The 22,858-nt window shown below is 54.1% G+C and overlaps 2 protein-coding genes across 5 annotated transcripts; both read left to right on the top strand.

Annotated features, from left to right (window-relative positions):
* Positions 1-1,792: 1,792 nt before the first annotated feature.
* On the top strand, positions 1,793-4,274 carry ZBTB12 (zinc finger and BTB domain containing 12). The gene is made up of 2 exons (XM_008994185.5): positions 1,793-2,044; positions 2,554-4,274. The coding sequence occupies exon 2, from the start codon at positions 2,574-2,576 to the stop codon at positions 3,951-3,953; it is 1,380 nt and encodes a 459-aa protein (XP_008992433.1). The 5' UTR covers positions 1,793-2,044; positions 2,554-2,573; the 3' UTR covers positions 3,954-4,274.
* Positions 4,275-6,180: 1,906 nt separating this feature from the next.
* On the top strand, positions 6,181-22,839 carry EHMT2 (euchromatic histone lysine methyltransferase 2). 4 transcript variants are annotated; one of them, XM_035295298.3, is made up of 28 exons: positions 6,181-6,242; positions 6,889-6,955; positions 7,054-7,272; positions 7,358-7,611; positions 10,916-11,000; positions 11,092-11,132; positions 11,262-11,417; positions 13,272-13,409; positions 13,532-13,646; positions 13,805-13,906; positions 14,128-14,276; positions 14,369-14,512; positions 14,601-14,836; positions 14,915-15,097; positions 15,216-15,298; positions 15,769-15,875; positions 15,970-16,092; positions 16,184-16,285; positions 17,664-17,768; positions 17,877-18,031; positions 18,117-18,284; positions 18,715-18,859; positions 19,230-19,307; positions 19,685-19,800; positions 19,915-20,001; positions 21,513-21,591; positions 21,763-21,938; positions 22,343-22,839. In XM_035295298.3, the coding sequence occupies exons 1-28, from the start codon at positions 6,201-6,203 to the stop codon at positions 22,521-22,523; spliced, it is 3,636 nt and encodes a 1,211-aa protein (XP_035151189.2). In that variant the 5' UTR covers positions 6,181-6,200; the 3' UTR covers positions 22,524-22,839. The 4 variants fall into 4 exon arrangements, with proteins under 4 accessions (XP_035151189.2, XP_035151190.2, XP_035151186.2 ...); XM_035295299.3 differs by lacking the exon at positions 13,805-13,906; XM_035295295.3 differs by having other exon boundaries at positions 6,181-6,955.
* The last annotated feature ends 19 nt before the right edge of the window (positions 22,840-22,858 follow it).

The raw sequence follows: 22,858 nt of genomic DNA, 5'->3' as shown, positions 1-22,858 counted from the left end.
CTACAAAGAGGGCAGTTTAGAACAGACTCTTCGATTCGATAGAGGGAACTGTTTGGAGCATAATAATCAGAAAATTTAAAAGAAAAAGGCAAAGAGTCAAGGCACCACCTAAACGCTGCCTCTACCCTCCTGCCAAACAGCATCCCTTGAGCTCAAGAATTCAGTTTTAGCTCAAAAGCAAATTTTTTGTGGGTGGATGCTGGCTAAACTGAAAAGGAATTACTTCAGCAATCATTAACTGCATGACTTTTTTTTTTTTTTTTTTTTTTTTTTTTTTGAGACAGAGTCTGGCTCTGTTGCCCAGGATGGAGTGCAGTGGCATGATCTCGGCTCACTGCAACCTCCACCTCCTGAGTTCAAGTGATTCTCCTGCCTCAGCGTCCCCAGTAGCTGGGATTACAGGCACCTGCCACCACATCTGGCTAATTTTTGTATATTTAGTAGAGATGGGGTTTCACCATGTTGGCCAGGCTGGTCTCCTGACCTCAGGTGATCCACCTGCTTCGGCCTCCCAGTGCTGGGATTACAGGCGTGCGCCACCACACCTGGCCTATTGCATGATTTTTATTTGCAAAACACAACCCACAACATAATGCCTGCAACCAATAAGTTTATAGTCTCATAGGGAAACCAGATATTGAACACATAAGACACTTCATCAGAATTGAAATGTAAGGAAAATCCACTAGTCTCCTGAAGGACATAAAAAAGAAATGTAGTTGGCAGGAAACAGTGGCATCTTCACACAGACTTGGATGGGTGGGGAGTTAGTGTAGGTAACAGGTAGTGGAAGGGAAGGGACCAGTCTTCAAGACGCTCCTAAGTGCTGTCGCTGAAGCTGTGGAGACTGCAACTGAGTCAGACGAGAAAGAGAAGGCCTGGGCGCAGTGCTGAAGGCAAGTTTTGTTTAAGGCTGGACTTTGTCAGTCTGGAGGAGAGGTAAAGAATGAGGGGGACAGCGGGGTGGAAGATTAGAGTAGAATCATACTAACATAATAAATTACATAATTAGAATTAATCCTAGGGTTAATTATATACTAAAGGTGAAATGGGCAAGGTCATCAATAGCTCAAGTGGAGGCCAACTGCCTTGGCAAGAAGTTGGGATCAATTCTGAGGATAGAGGGGAGGGGGTGTTTGATTTTAAAGAACTGACATGGAGTGGAGGAAAGTGGAGGGCACTGGATCGTCTGGCTTTGTGGAAAATTAAATCATATTTTAGGCCTGAAGGGCTGGGGTGGTTACCACCTTTATAAGATTTGGAAAAGCCTGGAAATGTAGCTGGAGCAACCGTGAATACACTCAGCAAAGGAGGCAAGCGTGGATAACAAACTACCAACAGCTCTGTTAACCACGGGGCGGGTGGGGCCCTGAGAGGTGCCACAGATACACCCAGGGCCCCGCACGGCACAGCTGGACCGGAGAGGCACCACCCCTGAGAGCAGGTGGCAGGGCCAGCAGCCGAGAGAACGAGTGCACGCGCGCGCGCTGCGGGATGCGGCGAGGGCGCGGGGCGGGTAGCGCCGTGGGCAGCCGGGATTGAGGGGCGGGCCCGAGCGAGCAGTCCTCTGCGCGGCACTTGGCACGCACGCGCAGACTGGCCGCGGGACCTGGAGGCACAGAGGAGGGGGAGCGAGAAAGAGGGGGGTGTGGAACGTATTTCCGCTCTGGCGGACAAATAATCCCGGCCAAAGGGGAGCAAGGCCGTCCGGCCCTTTAACCGCGTGGGGGTGCTGGTGAAGAAAGGGGGGTCGGAAAGGGGGGATCCTGCTCCTTTAATTCCCTCCCCTCTTACTCCTCCCCGAGTCCAAGCCGACGCCGACGCCACCGCCGCGCGCGCGCGCGCGGGGCCTGGAACACACGGCACGAGCCGCCCCCGCCCCTCCCCCCTTACGCCCACGCGGAGCCGGCCCCGCGCGCGCGCGCCCCGTGCACCCTCGCGCCTGCGCGCTGCCCAGGCCCTGCCCGTGTGTGGGGGGCGCTGCCGGCCCCGGGGGGGTGGGGAAAATCGGGGATAAAAAAAACAGCGCGCGGAACCGGGCCAGGTGAGAGGCGCGTGCACTCAGGGTCGTGGGGCTGGGGGGGGCGTGCCACGGAGCTCTGAGCGTGGGGGTAGGGCGTGCACGACGCGTGCAGGCGGCGGGGGGAGGACGTGAAAAACGCGTGCAAACGTGTAAGGGGGGGCGGACGAATGAGGCAGCCGGTAAAGGGGGCGGGGTGAGAAGAGCCTGCAACCCAGGCCACCTCGGAGTCCAGAGCCCCAGGCCTCTGCCCCCCCTTTCTTCCGTCCTTCCTTCGTGGGAGCGCGGGCTCGCCCCAACCTAGCTGGCTGCTGGGCTGGGGGGTGTGGACGCCGCTGCCCCGCCCCCGAGAACCACGCCTCCCTCCTCTCAGAGGGACAGCGCCTCCCCAGGGTTGGGGAAATTGAGGAAGAGATCTGAAGACCGGGAGATCGGATGCTGGGGGGCCGGGCAAGAATGGGGGCGAGGGTCCTGGAGCCTTGGCTTCGGAGAGCCAGAGACCTTTGTCTCTGACCGGTTTCCTTCCCAACCAGGGTTGCCCACCCCCGCCACAATGGCCTCTGGGGTGGAAGTCCTGCGCTTCCAGCTGCCCGGCCACGAGGCCGCTACGCTACGGAACATGAACCAGCTCCGGGCAGAGGAGCGGTTCTGCGACGTGACCATTGTGGCCGACAGCCTCAAGTTTCGAGGCCACAAAGTCATCTTGGCCGCCTGCTCACCGTTCCTGCGGGATCAGTTCCTGCTGAACCCCAGCTCGGAGCTGCAGGTCTCCCTGATGCACAGTGCACGCATTGTGGCCGACCTGCTCCTCTCCTGCTACACGGGCGCCCTGGAATTCGCTGTTAGGGACATCGTCAACTACCTGACTGCAGCCTCCTACCTGCAGATGGAGCACGTGGTGGAGAAATGCCGGAATGCCCTCAGCCAGTTCATTGAGCCCAAAATAGGCCTCAAAGAGGATGGGGTCAGTGAGGCTAGCCTTGTGAGCAGCGTCAGCGCCACCAAGTCCCTCCTCCCTCCAGCCAGGACCCCAAAGCCAGCCCCGAAGCCCCCACCCCCACCTCCTCTACCCCCTCCACTCCTGCGGCCCGTGAAGCTGGAGTTCCCACTGGATGAGGACTTGGAGCTAAAAGCCGAGGAAGAGGATGAGGATGAGGACGAGGACGTGTCTGACATCTGCATCGTCAAGGTGGAGTCGGCCCTGGAGGTGGCACACCGGCTCAAACCCCCTGGAGGCCTGGGAGGGGGTCTGGGTATTGGAGGCTCCGTAGGTGGCCACCTTGGGGAGCTGGCCCAGAGCAGCGTGCCCCCCAGCACTGTAGCCCCACCGCAAGGTGTGGTGAAGGCCTGCTATAGCCTGTCCGAGGACGCGGAAGGGGAGGGCCTGCTGTTGATTCCCGGAGGCCGGGCCAGCGTGGGGGCCACCTCTGGCCTGGTGGAAGCAGCAGCGGTGGCCATGGCTGCCCGGGGGGTGGGGGGCAGCCTAGGGGCGGGGGGCAGCCGGGGACCCCTGCCTGGGGGCTTCTCAGGTGGAAACCCCTTAAAGAACATCAAATGCACCAAGTGCCCGGAAGTGTTCCAGGGCGTGGAGAAGCTGGTCTTCCACATGCGGGCGCAGCACTTCATCTTCATGTGCCCTCGCTGTGGCAAGCAGTTCAACCACAGCAGCAACCTCAACCGCCACATGAACGTGCACCGCGGTGTCAAGTCACATTCGTGCGGCATCTGCGGCAAATGCTTCACCCAGAAGTCCACCCTGCACGACCACCTCAACCTGCACTCGGGAGCGCGGCCCTACCGCTGCTCCTACTGCGACGTGCGCTTCGCCCACAAGCCTGCCATTAGGCGGCACCTCAAGGAGCAGCACGGCAAGACCACGGCCGAGAACGTGCTGGAGGCCAGCGTGGCCGAGATCAACGTCCTCATCCGCTAGCCGCGCAGGCGTGGAGGCCAGGAGCCTGGGGGTCCCTGGGCTGGGTGGGAAGAGGGCTCTTTGGCCCAGGAGAATTGGGGGGTGGAGGGGTCTGGGGCAGAAAGGTAGAGTGGGAGGCTGAGCACACTCACGCATCTTGAGAGAGGGAAGATGATTCCTTGGAGAGAAGACTTGCTATGGAGAGCGCAAGAAGCTGGAGCTGGGGACAGGGTTCTTGGAGTAGGCCAGGGTAATACGGGGGTCCCAGAGAAAGATTTCCTTCTCTAAGAGGTGCATGTATATGTGGAGGGAGGGGAAAGGGTCCTATAGAACGAGGGAAGACAAAGACAAAAATGTTTTATTCCTGGCTAAGGCTGCCCAGGGGAAGGTTCTGACACTTCTTGAGGTAAGAATGGTGGGTGGGTGGGTGGGAACAGGGAGGGAATTTGGCAGGAGGACATGCTCCTACTTAGAATAGACCTGGGGTGAGGGAGTGGTAAGGGGAAAAGATTATTGAGTCCCAGAAAAGGAAGGGGGAGACAGTTCTTGCATGCTGGGGAAATGGGACTGCGAGTATGAGGCTTGCCGAAATTTGAGGGAGAGCAAAGTAAGACACCAGGTAAGAGAACATGGGGTGCGCATCCTGGATAGATATTGGGAAGTGGGGGTACAATAGCAAGAACAGTGGATAGTCATGGGGGTGGGGGGTAGGGTACTTAGAAGAAAGAACCTAAGAAGGGCTGTTGGGAGGGAGGGAGAGTAGAGACTTATACAGTATTTTTTAAGAAAAAAACATATTTTTTAGGATTTTTTCTGGAGTTTGGGGTTTTAGTTTTTCTGCTTTTGTTTTCCACAAAATAAAAAAAAAAAAAAAACTTTTTCTTTCCTTTACACTCTGGCAACTGCGTGTATATGACTATCCTGCTCTAGACCACCTCTCTATGATGCTGCTTTCTCAATACCTAGAGGTCACAACTCATGCATGTCCCTTGCCTGAAGGAGCTCAGTGTGATGGGAGAGGAGTGTGACAAGTGAGATCCTTTGGCCAGGGACTCCCTCCAAGCCCCCGCCCCCAGCCCTCCACCAGTTCTGCAATCTCAACACTTCCCCAGGTACCTCACAGTACAAGTGATTGGCAGTCGTGGGGATGCACATGAACTCTATTTGAGGAGCTTAAGATCAGTGCTAGGGATGAGCTACATGTGGCCAACGTGCCCACGGAAATTGTAAGCAGGAGTCTGTGTTTGGTTATATTTTGTTTGGGGTAAATGGTTCGTGTCTTAAGAAAACAAAAAGAAAAAAAAAAGGAAGCTAAGTTTGGATTAAGGTGCAGGGAAAACTACAATTCCCAGAAAGCTCTGGAATAGTTAACCAAAGAGAACTACAGTTCCCAGAAGGCCTTGAATTGGCCTCAGGTGCCCCACCTGTCTCAGTCAAATACTGCGTGTGAAATCATACAGATATTTTCCAAACTCGACCAAAATGTAATACCTAAGGGGAGGGTACCATAAATACAGCTATCGAGGTTGTATATCTTGGTGTATATCATTTATACTTAAGTTGTCCGCTGGGCTATGACCCACGGAGTACCTGACTGTGCTTATGAAGTGTTCGGCAAAAAAGGTTACTTACTGCAGTGTCATCAGACAGTAAAGACGTTCGGGCCGCTGGGCTTACCTGGATCCCTAATGCGTGTGGAGGTGTAACACGCCTGATATAAACAGAAGAGACATTTAGCCACGGGTTTTCAAAAGGGCACCCTGCTCCAGGGGACATGAAGCAGCATGCTAGAACCAGCCAAGAGTAAAGGTGTCCTTCGCGTCCCTATCGCCCCCTTCTTGCTCGTTAGAAAGGCGAGGCCAAAACTGAGGCCGAGCCTTCTATCTGGTAACCCAGAAAATAGAAAGGCAGAAAAGCAACCAGAGGCGGGAAAAGCCCAAGCAGGCCAGAGGAAATACAGCCGCTGCCGAAAGACGGGAGGTTCAGAAGCTCCGCTTGTTACCTAAAACCAGATGGGGACGGAGACGCCACACCTGGGGCCCAGGCGTGCCTCGCCTTGGGTCCCTGCAGAGCTGAGGCCAGGAATGACAGGAATTCTCCCTTGCAGCTCCCACCTTAGGACATTCACAACCATCTCCGAGGCCGCTCTCAGGGGAAAATGGCCAAAAAGCGTGTAGCGGCTCCTTTAAGGCTCCTCCTCGCCCTCCCTCCCTCGCCCACGTGACCCGGGGCGGCCGCGCGCCGGCTCGGCCCCCAGCGCAAGCGGCGATGGCGGCGGCGGCGGGAGCTGCAGCGGCGGCGGCCGCCGAGGTGCGGAAGGGGAGGGGGAGAGGCGGGTGCATGCCCGCGCGCGCGCCCGGGGGAAGCGCGCGCCCGTGCAATGCTCCGGGGGTGCAACGGGGCCGGGGGGCCCGGGCGGGACTTGCAGCAATCCGGGGGGCCAGCACCGGGGGCGGATGAGGGGACCAGGGGGTGGGAGGTGGGGGGAGTGGGCACGGAGGCGCGCGTGCAGCCGCCGGCTGCCCCTGAGTGGGCGGCGGGCGCCGGGGCCCCAGGAGCACGCGCGAGGGGCACGAGGGGCCGTCCACCGGGCTGGGGGGCAGCGGGTGCTGGAGGGGTTGGTGTTCGGGGTCCCCGCGGCCTGGGGGACAAAGGGGGAGCGGCGCGTGCAGCCGGGAGGAGGGGGCGGGGCCGGGGCGCGGAGGCCCCGCCCCCTCCCCCTCCTCTTCTCTCGGCCCCAGAGATGCGAGGTTTACCGAGAGGGAGGGGGCTGATGCGGGCTCGGGGTAGGGGTCGTGCGGCCCCTCCGGGCAGCCGAAGCCGCGGAAGGGGGGGTCCCCATAGAGGAAGAGGTAGGCCCCGGAGCCTGCTCTCTCTTCCCAGGGCCCAGGCATCCTGGACCCCCCAACTCTCTACCGGGCTGACCAGCCCTCCTGTCCCTTGTCTCCCCTCCCAGGGGGAGGCCCCCGCTGAAATGGGGGCGCTGCTGCTGGAAAAGGAGACAAGAGGAGCCACTGAGAGAGGTGAGTGCAGCTAAAACGGGCCCCAGTTGGACAGTCGCCTTCCCTAAACACAGGATCTCCTGAGCCCTTAGCTCTGAACTTTTTCTCTTCCTCTACAGTTCATGGCTCTTTGGGGGACACCCCTCGTAGTGAAGAGACCCTGCCCAAGGCCACCCCCGACTCCCTGGAGCCTGCTGGCCCCTCATCTCCAGCCTCTGTCACTGTCACTGTTGGCGATGAGGGGGCTGACACCCCTGTAGGGGCTACACCACTCATTGGGGATGAACCTGAGAATCTGGAGGGAGATGGGGACCTCCACGGGGGCCGGATCCTGCTGGGTGAGAGGCTGGGTAGCCTGAGGGGTGGGTGGGAAATTTCTGACTCCTAAGTCCTTATCTTGCCTTCTGTTTGCCTGTTTCCTAGGCCATGCTACGAAGTCATTCCCTTCTTCCCCCAGCAAGGGGGGTTCCTGTCCTAGCCGGGCCAAGATGTCAATGACAGGGGCAGGAAAATCCCCTCCATCTGTCCAGAGTTTGGCTATGAGGCTGCTGAGTATGCCGGGAGCCCAGGGAACTGCAGCAGCAGGACCGGAACTCCCTCCAGCCACCACCAGCCCAGAGGGGCAGCCCAAGGTCCACCGAGCCCGAAAAACCATGTCCAAACCAGGAAATGGACAGGTGAGTGGAATGGGAGAGATTGGGATAATCAACGTAAACCTCTGGTAAGCTCTTTTACAGTTTCACAAAGGCTTCTACTCCACGTACACATTCACATACTTAAGGGGCTACTGTGTGTCAAATATTAGACTGGGCTTAATCTGTGAACCAACAGACAGGTTCCTCTCTTCCTGCAGTTTACATTCTTGGGTGGTGAGAGTTAGATGTTAAAGAGTCAATTATATAGTTAATGTCTTAATTACTCTTATGATAATGACAAGGTAAGGGAATTTCAAACTACTCTTCCTTTCTACCTCAAAGCAAGCCCTTGGGGAACTCAGCGGTCACTGCTCTATTTGTAAAGTTTTTCCTGGGAATCCCAGTGGGAAAGGAGATGGGGGCCACAGAAATAATAGAGGAGGGGAAGTGACAAAGGCCCCAGAGGCCCAGAAGCTTTATGACCAAGTGCTAGGACTGTTGTTCATACCTATTGTTGACCTAAAGGAAAAGACTGAGGCAAACTTAACATTAAGTAGAGTATATTTAGGCCAGTTTTGAGTATAGCCTTCAGGAGCAAAGATTCAAGTTGCCCTGAAAATACACTCTGATTGCAGCAGTTACAAGTAGGATTTTTTGTTCAGTTTTGTTTTTGGAGACAGTCTCACTGTGTTGCCCAGGCTGGTCTCAAACCTCTAGGCTTCAGCAATCTTTCTGCTTTGGCCTCCCAAAGTGCTGGGATTACAGGCGTGAGCCACTGCAAGCAGCCCACAAGTGGGTTAAGGAAAAGAAGATTGGATGACATGAAGATATTGGGAGAAAAAAAAGGAGGCTGACTCTGGGCACACTGCCTAGGAGTTAGGTTAGCCCTGCTCTGGAAGGAGCCACAAAAAGAAAAAAGAGAGAGAGAGAGAGAGAGCTAAAAGTTTTTTAAAAGATTGAAAACGTAGGCGGAGCATGATGGCTTATGCCAGTAATCCCAGCAAGGGAGGCCAAGGAGGGTGGATCACGATGTCAGGAATTCAATACCATCCTAGCCAAGATGGTGAAACCCTATCTCAGCTAAAAATACAAAAAATTAGCCGGGCATGGTGGTGGGCACCTGTAATCCAAGCTACTTGGAAGGTTGGGGCAGAGAATTGCTTGAATCCAGGAGGCGGAGATTCCAGTGAGCTGAGATTGCACCACTGCACTCCAGCCTGGGCAGCTGAGCTCCGTCTCAAAAAAAGAAAAAAAATTTTGAAAAAAAAGGAAAAGAAGAGGCAGTTCCTAAATTGTTTACCAGGAGTTTACATTAGAGTAACAGCTATTGATTTGCTATACATAGTTCTTTGTCTCACAGATTTTAGGCACTTGAAGATAATGGGTGAAGCAGCACACTAGTCAGGTACAAATACCTTTAAGCAATTGTCTCCAGGCAAGGGGCCTCGTGTTCCATACTCACTTCTTTCTGAGCCTGTAATTTTGCCTGCCTCACATAGTACAGATTGCTATGAGCTACTTTTCTTTTCTCACTATGGTAAACTTTAATTTTTATAGTTGCAGTTCATTTTGTAAATAATAGAGAAAAATTTATAAATGAGTTAGAGTGAGAGATTAACAACAATAATGATAAACTAGCATAATCATAACAATAGGCCAGGCGTGGCTTGCCTGTAATCTCAACACTTTCAGAGGCGGAAGCCAGCGATCACCTGAGGTCAGGAGTTCAGAGAAGAGCCTGGTCAACCCCATCTCTACTAAAAACAAAAAATAGAAAATTAGCCGGGTTTGGTGGTGTGCACCTGTAATCTCGTGAGAATCTCTTGAACCCGAGAGGCGGAGATTGCAGTGAGCCAAGATCATACTACTCCAGCCTGGGCAACAGAGAGAGACTCAAAAAAAAAAAAATAGCACATTTCTAACAATACACTACATCACTTCTGAAAAACTGGATAAGAGGGAACTAGTGTCACATAAAATTTACCATCTAAAAAACATTTTTAGCCGGGCACAGTGGCTCACCCCTGTAATCCCAGCTCTTTGGGAGGCTGAAGCAGGAGGATCACCTGAGGTCAGGAAACACCGCACCTGGCAATCATACAGCATTTATGTTTTTGTGACTTGCTTATTTCACTTAGCATAATGTCCTCAAGGTTTATCTATACTGTAGCATGTTAGAATTTCTTTCCTTTCACCTGGACAACATAGCGAGACCCCATCTCTAAAAGAAGTTTAAAAAAAAGTTTAAGGCTGGCACAGTGGCTCACACCTGTAATCCCAGCACTTTGGGAGTCTGAGGCAGGTGGATCACGAGGTCAGGAGTTCGAGACGAGCCTGGCCAACATGGTGAAACCCTATCTCTACTAAAAATACCAAAATTATCCAGGTGCAGTGGCAGGCACCGTAATCGCAGCTACGGGGGTGGGGGAGTGGTGAGGCAGGAAAATCACTTGAACCCGGGAGGCGGAGGTTTCAGTTAGCCGAGATCCCTCCACTGCACTCTAGCCTGGGCGACACAGCAAGACTCCGTCTCAAAAAAAGAAAAAGAATGGTTAAGGCCAGTCTCGGTGGCTCACTCCTGAAATCCCAGCACTTTGGGAGGCCAAGGTGGGCAGATCACAAGGTCGGGAGATCAAGACAATCCTGGCCAACACTGTGAAACCCTGTCTCTACTAAAATACAAAATTATCCAGGCGTGGTGGCACACGCCTGTGGTCCCAACTACTCAGGAGGCTGAGGCAGGGGAATCACTTGAACCTGGGAGGTGGAGGTTGCAGTGAGCCAAGATTGTGCCATTGCACTCCCGCCTGGGTGACAAGCAAAATTCTGTCTCAAGAAAAAAAAATGTTTAAAAGGCTAAACCCAGTGACTGACTCCTGTAATCCTGCACTTTCTGGGGAGGATCCCTTGACACCAGGAGTTCAAGACCAGCCTGGGCAACATGGCAAGATCTCTTCTGTCTCTTAAAAAAAAGTATAATCTTTCCTTTTTATGGCTGAATGCTATACACATATGTAATTGTATATAAATGCCACATTTTGCTTATCCATTCATCTGTCAGTGGCACTTGTGTTGCTTCTGCACTTCAGCTGTTGTGAATAGTTCTGCTGCGTACATGGCCTCCTATAAAAGGCCTTTAACTTGGTTGAGTTTTGTTTTCTCACCTGTAAAATGGAAAAGGGCCTGCTCTGCATGGTTGCAGAGATAAGCGAGTGTGAGTGTGCTTGACACTCTTCCTCTGGGGAGATGGCATTTGGAAGTGCAGCTTACTCACCCACCCCTGCCTAGGCTCCAGGCTAACCGTAGGTGCTCTCTGACCCTCCGTGTGCTCCCTCTTGGCCCACAGCCCCCAGTCCCTGAGAAGCGGCCCCCTGAAGTACAGCATTTCCGCATGAGCGATGACGTCCACTCACTGGGAAAGGTGACCTCAGGTCAGTCCCATCCCCTGCCCACTGTGGCTTGATGTGGCCTGTTCTGAAGGTTTCAATTATAGGCCCCACACCATTCTCTCTCCTCTTCCAGATGTGGCCAAAAGGAGGAAGCTGAACTCAGGAGGCAGCCTGGTGAGCAGCAGAGCCAGGGCCTATCCCTCTGGGGGGCTGCTCCGAGGGAGGCTCAGGAGTAGGGCTGCATCCTGTCCTCAAGAGAAATGGGCAAGGTGTCAGTGACCTCAATTTTTCTAATCTTTCTAGTCGGAAGAGTTAGGTTCTGCCCGGCGTTCAGGAGAAGTGACCCTGGCAAAAGGGGACCCCGGGTCCCTGGAGGAGTGGGAGACAGTGGTGGGTGATGACTTCAGTCTCTACTATGATTCTTACTCTGTGGATGAGCGCATGGACTCTGACAGCAAGGTGAGGCAGAGCTGTGTTTCCCCGGGGCTGGGGCTCACTAGCCAGTCCTCCTTGTTTCCTGTTTTTCTCCTTTCTGTCCTTTTTATCTTCTGAACACCCACTAAGTCACTGCCCCACGCTGTCTGTAACTCATTTTCAATGTATGCTCCGCCCATTCCATCCACGAAGGCGGCCACCCCTGCACATTGGGTTTAGTATTCTTTTTTTTTTTTTTTTTTTTCAGCTAATGAAATTACCATTTAACAGGCATGCACCATTTAAAAAGGAAAACAAAAAAATCTTGTCATTTATTTGTTTATCCCCATGCTCTTTGTTTGGTTTTATCTTGTATGTTTGCCTATACAGTATAATGTTCAGTCTCTCTAGTTTTGCCTTTTTTTAATTTAACGTTTTATCATGCAAACTTGCAAGTATAATCAAAAGTGTGGACTAGGGAGCACCCATGGACCCATCACACAGCCCCAGCCATTATCATTACCCAGCCCGTCTTGACCCATCTGTGCCTCTCCCAACACACACCCAGTGGGTTATTTTAAAGCAAATTCCAGACCTTGTATCATTTTACCTAGACATATTTCCATATGTACCTGTAAATATAAGGCCTCTTTTTGTTGTTCAACATCACTGCACTACTGTTTTCACACCAAAAAAAAACTTACCAATGAGTTCTTAATACCATCAAATGTCCTGTCAGTCTTCACATTTCCTCAGCTGTCTCATAAATGGGCTTTTGTCAAGATCCAAATGAGGCCCACACCTTGAATTGATTAACACTTGTTTTAGGTCTCTCTTGGTATTTAGGTTTCCCCATCTTCTAAAAAAAAATTTGGAGGCCAAGTACAGTAGCTCATGCCTATAATCCCAGCACTTTGGGAGGCAGGTGGATCACCTGAGGTCAGGGGTTCGAGATCAGCCTGGCCAACACGGTGAAAACTCATTTCTACTAAAAATACAAAAATGAGCTGGGCATGGTGGCAGGTGCCTATAATCCCAGCTACTCAGGAGGCTGAGGCAGGAGAATCACTTGAACCCAGGAGGCAGAGGTTGCAGTGAGCTGTTGTGCCATTGCACTCCAGCCTGGGCAACAAGCAAAACTCTGTCAAACAAACAAATATATATGTGTATGTATATATATATATATATATATATATATGTGTGTGTATATATATATATATATATATATATATATATATATATGTCTTGCCATTTATCCGTTGAAGAAACCAGGTCAGTTGTCCTACAGAATTTCTCATATTTAGGAGTTAGCTGATTGGGTGGAGATTGACACATTCTCTCTGCCGATATTTCTTGTAAACCAATAGATTTAGAAGCATAATCACTTCAGGTGCCAAGAAGACTTGACAGTGGATGTGAGCGCTTCTGGCGGCATCACATAAGGATGCATGGAGCATCTGGTCATTTTTCTTGTTAGCAATAAGATTGACCAGTGGGTTCAGGTGCCATCAGTCTGAACCTTTTATATAAAGTTTCTCATGAACTTTGTGTATAGCGGTTTTAGCAACCATTGGTGGTCTTACCTGTTTATGACCATCATAAAAGGGGTATTAAACCTCATGTTTATCTTCTGGTCCTTGCTTTTTATTTTTTAACTTAATGTTTATTACCAAGATCTGTGCACATAGCTGTCTGTAACTGTGGCACCTTTTTTCACTGCTGTATAACATTCCACACGTCGTCTCTTTACGTAGCCCTTTGTCTCCTCTCCTCCCCACACTCCTCTTCTCCAGGAACCATCATGGGTAGTGGGAGGTGGCAATGGTGGTGGTGGTTTTCATTATCCACCTCATTGTCTGAGTCCTGGGGGTTGGATATGTCCTGTTCCGCCTCTCCCAGTCGGAAGTTGAAGCTCTAACTGAACAACTAAGTGAAGAGGAGGAGGAGGAAGAGGAGGAAGAAGAAGAAGAGGAGGAAGAAGAGGAGGAAGAGGAAGAAGAGGAGGAAGATGAGGAGTCAGGGAATCAGTCAGATAGGGTAAGAGATGGAGGCTGACATCACCAGAGGAGTGGGAGACTGTGGGGCCGGATGTCTGGTCCTGAAGGTGTTGTGGGGAGCCCTGAGGGCGAGGGTTCCTAACTACTCCTCCCCCTTCCCAGAGTGGTTCCAGTGGCCGGCGCAAGGCCAAGAAGAAATGGCGAAAAGATAGCCCATGGGTGAAGCCATCTCGGAAACGGCGCAAGCGGGAGCCTCCAAGGGCCAAGGAGCCACGAGGTGAGGAGGCTCTGCTGCTTTTGGGTGCCCTCCTCCAGCCCCACCCAGTCCCCAGAGTGCGTGCACGCACACACACGCTCTCGCATGTCCACCTGCATGTACCCACACATCCAGATACCTGTGAGCTCGCACTCTCACTCTCTCTGTCTCTGTGTCAGGAGTGAATGGTGTGGGCTCCTCAGGCCCCAGTGAGTACATGGAGGTCCCTCTGGGGTCCCTGGAGCTGCCCAGCGAGGGGACCCTCTCCCCCAACCACGCTGGTAATTGCCAATTGCTGGGACAGGGAGCCACTAGGTGGTGACCTCAGGGCAGGAGGGAAAGGGGAGGAGGGAAACCACACCAGAGCCGGGGTGTCCATGGCCAGGCTTTGGGGGTTCTGGGGCATGGGGGGGTGAGGTAGGGTGGGAATGAGAGGACCCGCCAGGGGTCCCAGTGGGTGAGGTCCAGGGCCTCCCTCAGCTCCTCTTTTCCTCTGTCCAAGGGGTGTCCAATGACACATCTTCACTAGAGACAGAGCGCGGGTTTGAGGAGTTGCCCCTGTGCAGCTGCCGCATGGAGGCACCCAAGATTGACCGCATCAGCGAGAGGGCAGGGCATAAGTGTATGGCCACGGAGAGTGTGGACGGAGAGGTGGGGCCGTGTGCTGGTGGGAGAGGTGCCAGGGCGTCCAGTCCTGGGCCCTATCCTCACCCTCTCTTTTCACTCATCCTCACTGTACACAGCTGTCGGGCTGCAACGCTGCCATCCTCAAGCGGGAGACCATGAGGCCATCCAGCCGCGTGGCCCTGATGGTGCTCTGTGAGACCCACCGTGCCCGCATGGTCAAACACCACTGCTGCCCGGGCTGTGGCTACTTCTGCACGGCGGTGAGCGACTGACCACTGGGATAATCTGGTAGCATGCCCCATAACAGGGGGGCCCCAGGAACCTGACCACATCGTTTCCCTGCTCCAGGGCACCTTCCTAGAGTGCCACCCCGACTTCCGCGTGGCCCACCGCTTCCACAAGGCCTGTGTGTCCCAGCTGAATGGGATGGTCTTCTGTCCCCACTGTGGGGAGGATGCTTCTGAGGCTCAGGAGGTGACCATCCCCCGGGGTGACGGGGTGACCCCTCCAGCCGGCACTGCAGCTCCTGCACCCCCACCCCTGTCCCAGGATGCCCCCGGGAGAGCGGACACTTCCCAGCCCAGGTACTGGCCTTCTGCTTCTCTACTGTCTGTTCCTGCCCCACCCCTATTGCTCCTGGACATGAGCTCCTTCTTCCACAGTGCCCGGATGCGAGGCCATGGGGAGCCCCGGCGCCCACCCTGTGATCCCCTGGCCGACACCATCGACAGCTCAGGACCCTCCCTGACCCTGCCCAATGGGGGCTGCCTTTCCGCAGTGGGGCTGCCACTGGGGCCAGGCCGGGAAGCCCTGGAAAAGGCCCTGGTCATCCAGGAGTCAGAGAGGTGAGTGGGGAGTTGGTCAGCCACAGCAGCTGGGGCTGGGTCCAGAGCAAATGTGTTGAGGCTGATGCTGGAATCTGAGGAGCCCCCGTTTTCTCCCCACTCCCATGTCCCTTGGCAGGCGGAAGAAGCTCCGTTTCCACCCTCGGCAGTTGTACCTGTCCGTAAAGCAGGGCGAGCTGCAGAAGGTGATCCTGATGCTATGTGAGTGCCGCCCATTCCTTCAGCAGACCTTGACCAAGCTCCATGTGTATACCAGGCACTGGGCTCACGGCCAGGAGGAGAGTCATGCAGGACACAGTCCTTGCCCTGAAGGACTTAGTGTGGTGGGGAAAAAACACATATAACCCACGACGATGGGGACAGTGGTGACTCATAGGTGCCAGATCCTGTTCTGAGTGCTTACACTTGTTAGCCTTGGCACAGAGAGGTTAGGGACCTTGCACAGTGCCCAGTGGTACTGAGAGACAAGGCAGGGTTTGCATTCACGCAGAGCTGATGCCTTTAACTCCTTATTCTGATAAATGCCATGGTGGAGGCAAGCTCAGAGAATGCCAGGAGGGGCCCTGACCCAGCTTGGGGCCTGAGAAGCCTTCCTGAAGAAATGCCCCCTGCCCCCTAGCTTGCTTACCACTTGTCCCTCCCTCTCCCGGTGTGGCGGGCTCTCCCCGCAGTGGACAACCTGGACCCCAACTTCCAGAGCGACCAGCAGAGCAAGCGTACACCCCTGCATGCAGCCGCCCAGAAGGGCTCCGTGGAGATCTGCCATGTGCTGCTGCAGGTCAGCACGGGCCCATGCCTCATTGACTAGGCCCTTAGACCCCTCCCCTGCCCCATCCCTCCCTGGTGCCAGCCCTCCTGCCCCCTCCTCACAGGCTGGAGCCAACATAAATGCAGTGGACAAACAGCAGCGGACGCCACTGATGGAGGCCGTGGTGAACAATCACCTGGAGGTGGCCCGTTACATGGTGCAGCGTGGCGGCTGCGTCTATAGCAAGGTGCACGCGCGGGCAGCAGGGCATGGCCCCCAGAGTCAGGGACGAGGTTTTGGGTGCCAGCCGGAGGCTCATTTGCCCATGTCTCCCCCAGGAGGAGGACGGTTCCACCTGCCTCCACCACGCAGCCAAAATCGGTAACTTGGAGATGGTCAGCCTGCTGCTGAGCACAGGACAGGTGGACGTCAATGCCCAGGTCAGCAGTCCACCCAGCCCAGCCCCTCCATGTCTCTGGTGCCTGTGTTCCTTGGCTGGGCCTCAGGCTTTGGGCCCCCTTTCTCCTGTATCTGACTTCTGGCCCTCTCTGTCTCATGCTGCTCCTGTCTGTCCCCATCACTTTCTTCTTCCTCATTTATATTTCTCTTCATTTTCTCTTTTTTTTTTTTTTTTTTTTTTTTTTTTGCCTCCTTCTCTTTATCAAGTTTCAGAGGCCTGGCGTGGTGGCTCATGCCTGTAATCCAAGCACTTTGGAGGCCAAGGCGGGCGGATCACCTGAGGTCGGGAGTTCAAGACCAGCCTGACCAACATGGTGAAACCCCGTCTTAATTAAAAAAAAAAAATAGTTTCAGAACACTCAGTTCCTGCCTTAATCTCTGCAAGTGTCCAATGAGGCTTTTTTAACTCTTGGGTTGTCATACATTGGATGTGTTTTAGTCATTTATTGGTCTTCTTCTCAGGCTTTGAATTATTCCATCTTTGTCCAGGAGAAGCCCCTTGAAGCAGGGCCCTGTGGCTGTGACATGACCCAGTGGCCTTTGAGAGCATCCTGACCCTTCAGCACATTTGCTGCCCCAGACTCAGAATACAATCCAAGAAACTCTGCTTCCTTTGTACAGAGACTTTTTTTTTTTGAGATGGAGTCACTCTGTTGCACAGACTAGAGTGCAGTGGCCTGATCTCGCTCACTGCAACCTCCGCCTCCCAGGTTCAAGCGATTCTCCTGTCTCAGCCTCCTGAGTTGCTGGGATTACAGGCACGCACCACCACATCTGGCTAAATTTTGTATTTTTAATAGAGATGGGGTTTTACCATGTTAGTTCGGCTGGTCTCGAACTCCTGACCTCGTGATCTGCCTGCCTCTGCTTCCCAAAGTGCTGGGATTACAGGTGTAAGCCACCGTGCCCAACCTGGAAACATTTTTTAGAGAATACGATCTGTGTACCTAGGAGTGTTTATTGCTATTGGGTTATTACTGCTTCTAGGACTTTGGAGTGGGCAGACTTAGGAAATTTTTTTTCTTTTTTTTGTTTTGAGACCAAGTCTCACTCTGTCACTCAGGCTGGAGTACAGTGGCACGATCTTGGCTCACTGCAACCTCCGCCTCCCAGGTTCAGGCAATTCTCCTGCCTCAGCCTCCAAAGCAGCTGGGATTACAGGTGTCTACCAACACGCCCAGCTAGTTTTTGTTTTTTTAGATGAAGAAACTTCGAGCCAGAGACATTAAGTGACTTACCCAGGGTCCCACAGCTTGTGAGTGGTAGAGCCGGGATTCACACACACAGCGAATCTTAACCATTTGTTGCTTTGGTGAGCAGAGCCAGCTGCCCCCACCCTCACTCCCTTCCCACCCACAGGACAGTGGTGGGTGGACGCCCATCATCTGGGCTGCAGAGCACAAGCACATCGAGGTGATCCGCATGCTACTGACGAGGGGCGCTGATGTTACCCTCACTGACAATGTGAGTGAGAGTTTGGTAGAGGTAGGGCAGCTCCAGGCCACTGAGGTGGAGGCTGGATTCAAGAGCCCAGCTGCCTGCACCTCATCTGTTCCCCTCCTACCTCCACAGGAAGAGAACATCTGCCTGCACTGGGCCTCCTTCACTGGCAGTGCTGCCATCGCTGAAGTCCTTCTGAATGCGCGCTGTGACCTCCATGCTGTCAACTACCACGGGGACACGCCCCTGCACATCGCAGCTCGGGAGAGCTACCATGACTGCGTGCTGTGAGCCCCTGCCCTGCCCTTGATACCCCTGCTCCCACATCTTGCAACCTCAGACCCCACATTGGGCATCCTGTCCCCTTTTCAGATTATTCCTGTCACGTGGAGCCAACCCTGAGCTTCGGAACAAGGAGGGGGACACGGCATGGGACCTGACTCCCGAGCGCTCCGATGTGTGGTTTGCGCTTCAACTCAACCGCAAGCTCCGACTTGGGGTAGGAAATCGGGCCATCCGCACAGAGAAGATCATCTGCCGGTGAGCCCTGGGCCCCTCTACACCCAGAACTGCCTCCTCTCACCTGCCCCTCCGCAGGCTCCATTGCATCCTCACATTCCCCGGCCCCTCCCCATGCACCACTGAATCCCCAGAACCACCCACGGGCCCCCTCCCCACTAGGGTTGCCAGATATAGCAAATAAAAATAGAAGACACCCAGTTAAACTGGAATTTCAGATGCATACTTTTTTAGTGTGAAAATGTCCCATGGAATTTTTGGGGACATACTGTACTAAAAAGCTATTTCTTGTTTATCTGAAATTCCATATTAACTAACTGTCCTACATCTCACCTGGCAACTTTACTCCCCTGGCCCCAGGCCCAGGAACCTCCTCAACTCTCTCCTTGTACCTGGAGTAGCCCCTCACCCCCTCTCCAGCCTCCTAGTCCCTTCTCCCCATCTTCTGCAGGGATGTGGCTCGGGGCTATGAGAACGTGCCCATTCCCTGTGTCAACGGTGTGGACGGGGAGCCCTGCCCCGAGGATTACAAGTACATCTCGGAAAACTGTGAGACGTCCACCATGAACATTGACCGCAACATCACCCATCTGCAGGTGAGTGGGGGCCCCAGGCCTCCCCAGAAGGACACTGAGAGCTGCCAGGTACAGCTGGACAAGCTTTGAACCAACAAGGCCACCTGGCCAAGGGAGTGCTGGCTGACAGGGAGCCCTGGTGTGGGATCGAATCCACCTCGGGGGGGATCCTTTTCCTATGTCACAGGAAGGTGTCATATGAGCTCCAATAGCCCTGGGGACACCACCAGAGCAACAAACTAATGACCTGTCACCTTAGGACCATCACCACCCAATGTTGTAAAACATGGACCCCAAAGAAAAGGACAGTGGTTAGGGGGTCGGGGGAACTGAGAGTAGAGGGGCCCAGACCAATCATGGGATTAAGCTGACCCCTGCCTCCTCACTCCAGCACTGCACATGTGTGGACGACTGCTCCAGCTCCAACTGCCTGTGTGGCCAACTCAGCATCCGGTGCTGGTATGACAAGGTTCGTGCCCCTCACCTTGGCCACAGAGACCTGGCCTCTCCTTCAGAGGAGCCAGCCTCCAACAGGCCAACTCCCTGGGACCTTGTCCCTCACCTCCTACCCTGTGGGAGAAGTGACCGAGAGGACTGGGCAAGGCCTGGGAATCCTGGGACATTGCTGTGACAGCAATGGGCGTGTGCCCAGGTCTATGCAAATCAGGGATGATGCTCTTGCATTTCCTGCTCTGGGATCTCAAAGTCTGTGTGGCCTCCCCAATCCCATCTTCCCTGTTTCTGGGTTGGGTTCAGTGGTGGATTTTTCTGTAGTCTTGGGGTTCCTGAGCAGCTGAGGTAGCCTCTACAGAGAAACCACTGTCTTCCCCTACCTTTGTACCCCAGGATGGGCGATTGCTCCAGGAATTTAACAAGATTGAGCCCCCACTGATTTTCGAGTGTAACCAGGCATGTTCCTGCTGGAGAAACTGCAAGAACCGTGTTGTACAGAGTGGCATCAAGTGAGGCCCTGCTCCACAGCCCTCTCTCTCTCTCCCACCTCACCCTTTCCTCCCTGTCCCTCGGGCTTTTGGATGGAGGGCTCCATTCAACAATGCCCTCTCTCCTACCCCCAGGGTTCGGCTACAGCTCTACCGAACAGCCAAGATGGGCTGGGGGGTCCGCGCCCTGCAGACCATCCCACAGGGAACCTTCATCTGCGAGTAAGTCATCAGGGGCACCTTGACATCTGGTGGGAAGGGGACACACGCCCACTGCTGACTGCCACGCCTCCCTCTCAGCCCCCTGCCCTGATGGGTCACATGTCTCCATCTGGCCACTCTCCAGCCAGCCTTCTCTGACCCACATCCCCGAAGCTGAGGATGGCACCTGCCTCCACTCTGCCCAGACCAAAGAGCCTGAGTTCCCTCCCCTCCACCCTCTCCTCTCCCTTCCTAGCTAGGGAAAGTGCCAGTTTGGGAGACAAACAGACTTGGGTTTGAGCCCCTCTCTGCTTCTGGATGTCCTTGGCCAAGTTATTTAACCTCTTTCAGCCTTATTTTTCTTGTCTGTGGAGTGGAGGTGATAACAGCTACCTTTCTGTCCACCACCTCAGGGGTCTGTCCCTCTCCATCAGTTCTTTCTCTGCCCAGCATCTGTAATCTCCCCCTTTCTCCTAGCTCCTATCTCACAACCCTCAGTCTCACCTTGGTCTCCTTTGGCCTTTCTTTTTTTATTTTTTATTTTTTTTTTGAGGTGGAGTTTTGCTTTCAATGCCCAAGCTGAAGGGAGTGAATGGTGCGATCTCAGCTCACTGCAACCTCCACTTCCCAGGTTAAAGCATTCTCCTGCCTCAGCCTCCTGAGTAGCTAGGATTACAGGCACGTGCCACACACCCAGCTAATTTTTTGTGTTTTTAGTAGAAACGGGGTTTCACCATGTTAGCCAGACTGGTCTCGAACTCCTGACCTCAGATGATCAACCTCCCTCGATCTCCCAAAGTGCTGGGATTATAGGCATGAGCCACTGCACCTGGCCATCCTTTGGCCTTTAAAATATATAGTCTTCTAGCCCTACTTGCCTGTTCAAGAGACCATCCAGTTTCTCTCCATCATGTCATCTCAACTTCTTGGGCAAGCAGCTCCTTCCTGCTGGGCCTCAGTTTCCCCACCATCCACTCCAAAATTGGCCTTTGCCCTTCCCACTCTGTGGAAGCTGTCTCTTGACAGTCACTCCCCACCCCACGTCGTCTGCATGTGTCTCGATCTCCTGGCATCTGCTCACCCCTCCTTAGGCTGCTGACTCCTCTCCTCCCTCTGGTGTCCAGATGTAGGTGCTCTTGCCCTCCTCATGCCCTGAGCTCCTTGCCACTCCTCCATCTCCGGCTCTTCCTGCAGCCCTGAGCCCCTCCTGTCCTACATTGCCTGTTTTTGCTGGGTGGCTCCTAGTACACAAACCTCTGTGTCCAAACCCAAACTTCCCCACCCAGGCCAACTGCCCCTGCACACTAATTCCCTTAACCACAGAGCTTTGCATCTGTCGCTGTGCTGACTGGAGACTTCCTCTGTCGAGCCTGGAATGCTGCCATTTCCACCACTGCTGCTCCAGGCCTTCCCTCACCTACACCTGCCAGCCCTGCCTATTCCAGATTCCACGGGCTTATAAGGAGATAGGGGCCTGGAGCCACCTCCTAGTAGTCCACACAGCTTCAGAACCATGGATTCCTGTCCCACAGGTATGTCGGGGAGCTGATCTCTGATGCTGAGGCTGACGTGAGAGAGGATGATTCTTACCTCTTCGACTTAGACAACAAGGTGAGCAGGAAACCCTCCTTACCCTGCTGTTCCCCAGGGCTGGCTTTCAGGAGCCCCTGAGAAGTCAGCAAGTGGAAACCTGGGGAGGAGGGATTGGGGAGTCAGTGGGTGGGGAGGGTGATCAGGCAAGCAGGGTGTGGGGAGATGTGAAGAATGCCATCCTCCCCCCAGGATGGAGAGGTGTACTGCATTGATGCCCGTTACTATGGCAACATCAGCCGCTTCATTAACCACCTGTGTGACCCCAACATCATTCCCGTCCGGGTCTTCATGCTGCACCAAGACCTGCGATTTCCACGAATTGCCTTCTTCAGTTCCCGAGACATCCGGACTGGGGAGGAGCTAGGGTGAGACTCTAGGGGTCTTTAGGGACTCTGCCAGGGCTTCGAGATGCAGCAAACCTGGGACCTGAAGCCTGGTGTGTACCTGGTGTCCAGACAGGGATTAGTGCAGAGCTTCTCAGATTTCAGTGTACATAAGTATCTCCTGGAGGACTTGGTGAAACAGTCCTGAGCCTCCCAGAGAGAATCTGATTCGGTAGGTTTGGGATGGGGCCCAGGATTCTGCGTTTCTAGCAAGTCCCCAGACAGTGCTGGTGCTGCAAGTCCATAGAACATACAGGGGGCTCAGAGTCCATCTGGAGAACATGGGGTGGGTGCAGGGTCCCTCTTAGGGAGTGCGATCCACGGGGTCTTCGGGGTGGGCTCTCAGCTGGGTCCAGGTCCCACAAGCTCCTGTTTTCCTCTGACAGGTTTGACTATGGCGACCGCTTCTGGGACATCAAAAGCAAATACTTCACCTGCCAGTGTGGCTCTGAGAAGTGCAAGCACTCAGCCGAAGCCATTGCCCTAGAGCAGAGCCGTCTGGCCCGCCTGGACCCGCACCCTGAGCTGCTGCCCGAGCTCAGCTCCCTGCCCCCTGTCAACACCTGAGAATGGACCACACCCTCCCTCCCCAGCATAGGCCACAGCTCAGTCGCCTCCTCTGTCACCAGCTGCTCGCAGCCCATGCCTGGGGTGCTGCCATCTTCTCTCCCCGCCACCCCTTCACACATTCCTGAACAGAGACCCCAGCCAGGCCCTGGAGGTCTGACAGCCCCTCCCTCCCAGAGCTGGTTCCTCCCTGGGAGGGCAGCTTCAGGGCCACCCCCCTGGTCCCCATCCTCAGTTGAAGTTTGATGAATTGAAATCGGGCCTCTATGCCAACTGGTTCCTTTTGTCTTCAATAAATGTTGGGTTTGGTAATAAACTGCGATTTTTGTGTTGGG

Source organism: Callithrix jacchus, chromosome 4 (genome assembly GCF_049354715.1).
Source record: "Callithrix jacchus isolate 240 chromosome 4, calJac240_pri, whole genome shotgun sequence".
Classification (NCBI taxonomy): domain Eukaryota; kingdom Metazoa; phylum Chordata; class Mammalia; order Primates; family Cebidae; genus Callithrix; species Callithrix jacchus.
The sequence above is the reverse complement of the archived record's forward strand: the minus strand, read 5'-3'. Positions and strand labels throughout refer to the sequence as shown.

Bases quoted from the DNA above. Each gene is read 5' to 3' on its own strand.
- ZBTB12 (XM_008994185.5), top strand. From the start codon at position 2,574: ATGGCCTCTGGGGTGGAAGTCCTGCGCTTCCAGCTGCCCGGCCACGAG.
- EHMT2 (XM_035295295.3), top strand. From the start codon at position 6,313: ATGCTCCGGGGGTGCAACGGGGCCGGGGGGCCCGGGCGGGACTTGCAG. The intron at 11,418-13,271 runs GTGAGGCAGAGC...CGCCTCTCCCAG, and splicing joins GCATGGACTCTGACAGCAAG to TCGGAAGTTGAAGCTCTAAC. The intron at 21,592-21,762 runs GTGAGCAGGAAA...TCCTCCCCCCAG, and splicing joins TCTTCGACTTAGACAACAAG to GATGGAGAGGTGTACTGCAT.